The sequence below is a fragment of the Monoraphidium neglectum genome, assembly GCF_000611645.1.
Source record: "Monoraphidium neglectum strain SAG 48.87 unplaced genomic scaffold scaffold00008, whole genome shotgun sequence".
Taxonomy (NCBI): Eukaryota; Viridiplantae; Chlorophyta; class Chlorophyceae; order Sphaeropleales; family Selenastraceae; genus Monoraphidium; species Monoraphidium neglectum.
Window position 1 is genome coordinate 51,854 of NW_014013618.1, and position 5,758 is coordinate 57,611.

The following is a 5,758-nucleotide window of genomic DNA, read 5'->3' on the forward strand; positions in this document are numbered from 1 at the left end:
GCACCTGTTGCGCCACAGGAGCACTGCTGGTGCCGCTGCTTGCGGGGCCCCCCTGTATCTGGGCTGCTGCGTCGCTGACATGCATTTGGAACATGATTTCCCTCACTCGATCCCGGTCTGAAGCGAGGGATGTTCAACCAACTGATTCTCGGTTGAACCCTCGATCGCAGGCACTGCGAGAAAAAGAAAAATTATTTAACAAGTGCGATGTTATTTGACGGCCAGGAACGCCCCTCAACCTCTTATGATGAACGACAACAGCTACCGGTACTCCCAAAGCTCCAGCACAAGCGCCCACATGACCACCTGGGCTGACGGGCACCCGAGGCGCCACAGTTGCTGCAGCAGGTTCGCTCTCAAGGGTGTGACGCGTCGCCCCGAATGCTGGAATGAAAGACCTGCTCGCGCATCTGCTGCATGTGCTATCAGCCAGACCCCTCCTACTGGCTTGACCACGCCCCATAGAGGTAATTGACCACGACTGTGTGGTGGGACATGTCGATGTGGCGTTTTCATGGGGCGCACAGTATGTTGCACATTTGAAAATTCCACATGGGCGCAAGTTTGACGGGCGGGGGCAAATCAAACAGCCCAGGGTCGCCAGCAAAGGCATTCATGTCAAAAAGACAAAAGCGGCCGCTGAACAGCAGCAAACAAGAGTCACTCTAGCCGTTGAGAGAAGCGCCTGATGTTTGTTGCAGCATGCTGAGAAATAGTCTCGATCTAATGTGCCTTTACAGAACCCCTTGAAGAAATGCAAAAAGCGGAAAAGGCATGAAAGGAACTACCGGTAGGACGAAGATGCAAAGGAATGGACATCAGGAACCTCATGAAACACACAGGCTGGGACGCGTGTGCACAGCTCCAGGTGTGCGCACCTTGCCATGCGTGCTATGGCAGCTGCTGTTGTGAGTGGATGGGTGGGACTGCTGCACAGACACTGCGATCGTGCAGACCCTTGAGGCACACGGTGTGGTTCTATGCGACACGAAGCGCCCGGGTGTATTGAAGGTGCGAGGCGCGAGGCGCGAAGCGACCCGCATCACAGCGGGCATGGCAGGTGCGACCCTGCACATTTTGATCGTTCATACGTCGGCAGGGAGCCTCTTGGGGCTGGACCTGGCAACACACACTAGAGCGTGCTACCAGGCCCCAAACAGGCATGAGACCATCGGGTCCGACACCTGAGCGTCTCATCAGAAGCGGGGTACTGCAATGTGAGCTCCGAGGGTGGAAACCTTGGCAAGAAGGTCTGCCTCTATCATGGAAAAGAGGTTGGCACAGCGCGTGCGCACATTTGTGCTGGAGTTGATGGTGGTGAACCGCTGGTCGGCGTCCAGCGACAGGCCCTCCGCCGCGCGATCTGCCAGGCCTGATAGGCGTTCCACCTAGGTGTGGTTGGTAGTCGTGTATCACAGAGGACGCCGAACTTTGGGCAGGACTTTGCAGCTGGTGCAGATGTAAGTGTGCTTATGCATGCATGGTTACGGGTCCCTGCATACACTCATGTTGCGGTGTGCACACCTCTAAACTGTCAGGCCACACGGCGGGCCATTGGCAACGTATCAAAACCCCATGCCTCAAGAACGGGCTGCCCCCACCTCTGCCGCCAGCATCTCCTGGTTGTCCTCAAACAGGTCCTGGTTGATCTTGTTCTGCTGGGGGGTGAAGTCCTCCGCGAACAAAGCCCCGCCAAAAAAGAAGTAGGCTGCACATCATTAGGCAGGGCGTGCAATTTCAGCAGGGGAATTCAGCGTCAGGCCTTTGGGCAGGAGTTTGCGTGTCATGTGATAGAACTTAAACACCAGGTAACACAACTCCTGATGCCACGCTCACAAATGCCCACTGCCATACAAAACTATGTGTGCCCACTCACCAAAGGCGTAGCTGTTGCAAAGCACGCGGCGGGCTGTTCGGAGCTGGTCCACGGCTCCCACCAGCCAGCTGAAGTCACGCGCGTGCACACCGTCATGCTCGCTCGCGGCAATGCGTGCCAGCAGCTTGGCTCTGGCATTTTATGTGCGGGGTAAGTGGGTGGGCGGCCGGGCTTCAGAGAAGGCACGCGTGCGCAATAAGGGTGCCGGCGTACGTTGACGGCTCCTATTTGGTCAGGAAGCACAGAAGAACAAGGCTGTTGAGGCCAGCACAGTTATGCAGCAATCAGAGGCACAACATTGCCCTTGTACCTGTTGGCCTTCTCCTTCTGAATGCTGTCTGCGTGGTTCTTGAAGCGCTCAAAGTAGAACATGTAGCGCTTGTGGTTGCGCGCGGCCTCGGTCATGCGTGCGTCCATTTCGTCCTGCAGGCAGAGCGGCGAGGCGGTCAAACAAGATTGACAGAGCTGGGCCAAGGGACAAAGGGCCTAAGACAAGTGCTCTTATGCTTGGTTAGCCTGCCTGGGCGTGCCCCGGTCAAACCACGGGTGCAGACCTTGAAGCGTCCGCAGCTGTGGCCTTCAATGGATGACCAGGTATGTGCCATGCCAGTGCCCTGACCGCAGAGCCAGCAAAACGGCTGGGCGCGAGGGGCAAGGGAGCGGAAATACGTTGTGGTTTGCAGGTGGGATGATTCACGGGCGCTTTGAAGAGTCCGTTCTGCGCCACCAAGCAAACGTGCCCTCTATATGCAGCGGCGCCCAGATCACCAACGACACAACTTGAAATTAATACAAGAAGCCAACGCTTGCGGCTCAGGCACTGCCGACGCTGATTACCTGGCCACATTTGCAGACTGAAGGTGGCAAATGCATGCGGCATGTGTGTGTGTGTGTGCGGACGCGCGAGTGTGTTTTTGTATGTCTTTGTGTGTGTGTGTGTGTGCGTGCGTGCGTGCGTGCGTGCGTGTGTGTGTGTGTGTGTGTGTGTGTGTGTGTGTGTGTGTGCGCATGTGCGTGTGCGCATGCGCAAGAGAGACGGAGAGAGGAAGTGTTCACAAACGTGCATGTGCACGATTATGCACTGTGTGCGTGCATGTGCACATATGGCAGCATGCCCGCCTGAACACTGTGCGCGCAAAATAAGCTGCATGAGAGCAGTAAAGCTTTGAGGGCATGAAGGGTGCAGATGACTCGGGACAGTCCCATTGCAAGCTCACATCACAGCAATGCAGCTCAGCCCTAGCAGCCCAACTCTGAGTTTCCAGCCCCGCTCACCCACGAGGTTGCAGCCGCCGTTCTTCTCCACTGGCTTGGAGCACTTAGGGCAGGGCTTGGTGTTGGCCTGAGGCGCAAAGTCCAGTTGATTAGGAGGATGGCATGCGGAGCAACATTGTGCACAGACTCTTGGGCTCCCAGCGATGCAGGCGCAAGTTCCTGTGCATCACCAGCGGGCCCCCTTCCTTGAGCGGCTGATGCTACCCCGCAGCCGCGGTCGCTCACCTGCAGCCAGTTGCGCGTTTCACTGTCTCCGCTGACCTTCTCCTCCCACATCTCCCACATCTTGCAGGTGCAGGGGGAGTGGGGCTCCTTGCGGCATTTGAAGCAAAACGAGACGCCGCAAGGGCACTCCGGCTCCACATAGGGGTCGCTCTCCACCTGTGAAGATCACAGGCCAGAAGGAGGAGGCTTCATTGAATCATGTCAATGCGAAAAAAAGACGGAGGCTTTGAATTAAATCCAGGGTTTCACACTGTGCACTTAGACCTGGTCTTACATGCAACGCTCACCTGTATGGCGTTGCCACACCAGGGCGTACTGGGGCAGAATGCGACACGCGGGCTGCAGTGCATGGGCCGGGGTCGAGAGGGGTAAAAGGTCACCTGGTGAGTGCGGAAGCCACACCACAACCGACGACATTTGAAGCTGATAATTGCAGTTTGCACTTGAGCAGGAGCGGTCGGCAATTGATCACGACCAGACCGCACGACTGCCCGAGCAGGAGCAAGGTGCCCAGGGGCACTGGCGCCGCGGTCCTCATCCTCAGTGCGCCTCACTTGTCCTCTAGGTAAGACTCCAAGTGGCTCTGGCGGTATTTGGCCAGTAGTTGCGGCTCATCCTGGCGGGGTGGCGGCGGTGTGTGTGTGTGTGGGGGGGAGGGATGAAGTGGCCAAGAGCAACGCACTGGTGTGTTGTTGCACGCTTGAGGGGCGTCAGAGTCACCAAGCAGGGCGACCATTTGCCAGGTGATCCTCCCGCACTTTTGAATGATCACCTTGCCCCTCGTCGTCTACCTGCTTGGATCCTCATCAAAGCCCGGCCCTGTGGTGTGCCCCGGCCCGGTGATGCAGCAACCCAGCAGGCCACCAGACCCTCCCCCGCACCTGTATGACCCTGTCCACCAGCTCCTCATCACACACCACCCCACATTTGTAGCTCATGCAGACCACGTGCCGCGCCTTGCCCTCGCTGATTTGCACCGCCAAGTGCCCCTGCCAGCAGTCGCAGCAGAAGGCGTGTCCGCAGCTGTTGCTGGCACACTGTGCTGCGGGGTGTGCACTCATGCACACTGTGCACGTCATCACACCGCCCGTCTGCGTGACAGCAGCAGTGGATGTACTGGCTGCAGCAGCGCTTAGCCCCACGGCAAGCCCCGCCGCCTTGAAGACGCGCTCTTGCCCCTTGTCACCGAGGTCACCTGTAAAAGCAGGGGACAGGGCAGCAGCGTGGCACAAGGACCCAGCATGGTCGAAGAAAAGGCTGCGCGCTGTGCTGGTGAGCGGCTGCCGCCAAGCCTGCCGACAACGCCATGATTTGTTCAAACTCAGCGCACCTCGCGCTCACCATGAAACACACCAAAGCACTCGGCGCGCCTGTATTCATGGTGTGCTTCCTCACAATATAGGCGAGTCACACAACCCGTGGAGCCCACTCACTCATGAGGCGCTCCTTGTCCCACATGTAGGACATTAGGAGGGCCTTGGCGATGCTGCCGCCACAGCCCCAGATAGCGCAGACCTCGTCTATGGCTCCCTGCTGCAGGCGCTTTATGCTGCCCGCGGTGATCACGCGGTAGCCGAGGGAGCTCTTGCTGCCACTGCCGCCGGCAGTCCCTTCGTCCAGCGCGCCCAGGTCGGCGCCCTCGTCGCTGCTACCGCCACCGGTGTCGCCCTCATCCTCATCCCCGCTGTCCAATCCGCAGCTGCCGCTGCCGCCGCCGTCGTCGTCGCTCTGCTGCTGGTCCTCCTCCTGCACCTCGCTGCCGCTCATGATGTCCTTTTCGCTGCCGCTGCCCGCATGGCTGTCCTCATCCTCGTGCGCATCGCGCATGCACAGACTACGGACGCTCATGGCTCATACACACTGTCACAACTAGCACGTGCCTGGCCTTGGCAGGCGAGAGTGTGCTGCGTCTGTGTGAGAGGGAGCGGCGCACACAGCAGTCGCATATACTGCAGGACCGGAATGGCAACCCCGCGCAAGCGGCGCTGTCACTCGACGGGAACGAAAGCCTGGGGCACACAACAGTATGAGCCGCTGCGAAGCATGAGAAGCACTTGCGATCTGTCCACCAGCGAGGAAATCTTCCGACTGGATGCTTACGGTAGAGTCAAATGTATTAAAAGACGCCACGCGTTCCTTCCTGAAACCCAAGCTGGCAAAACGGCGGGAAGATCACTTCTGTGCAACACGTATCGCGAGCGCTTGGCCTCTCGACCTGTGTCGTCTGCTCGATGCATGTCGTGACCATCACGGTTGTTGGCCATGCTGACAGTGCACACATAAAGTATATACATATACTGGTAGTTTCTCCATCTGTGGTGACAATGTGACCCCAAGGAACTTGATCGACGGAAGCATGCGGTTTGCCCCCCCCCCCCCCCC

General features: G+C 58.4%; 1 protein-coding gene across 1 annotated transcript; it reads right to left on the reverse strand.

The window, feature by feature from the left end:
• Positions 1 to 1,196: 1,196 nt before the first annotated feature.
• On the reverse strand, positions 1,197 to 5,224 carry MNEG_0125 (putative E3 ubiquitin-protein ligase ARI2; the record flags this gene model as incomplete). The annotated part of the gene is made up of 11 exons (XM_014051400.1): positions 1,197 to 1,388; positions 1,602 to 1,708; positions 1,877 to 2,007; positions 2,187 to 2,299; positions 2,714 to 2,730; positions 3,152 to 3,218; positions 3,377 to 3,532; positions 3,664 to 3,715; positions 3,931 to 3,992; positions 4,258 to 4,571; positions 4,810 to 5,224. 11 exons carry the CDS (start codon positions 5,222 to 5,224, stop codon positions 1,197 to 1,199), a joined length of 1,626 nt encoding a protein of 541 aa, XP_013906854.1.
• Between the last annotated feature and the right edge of the window lie 534 nt (positions 5,225 to 5,758).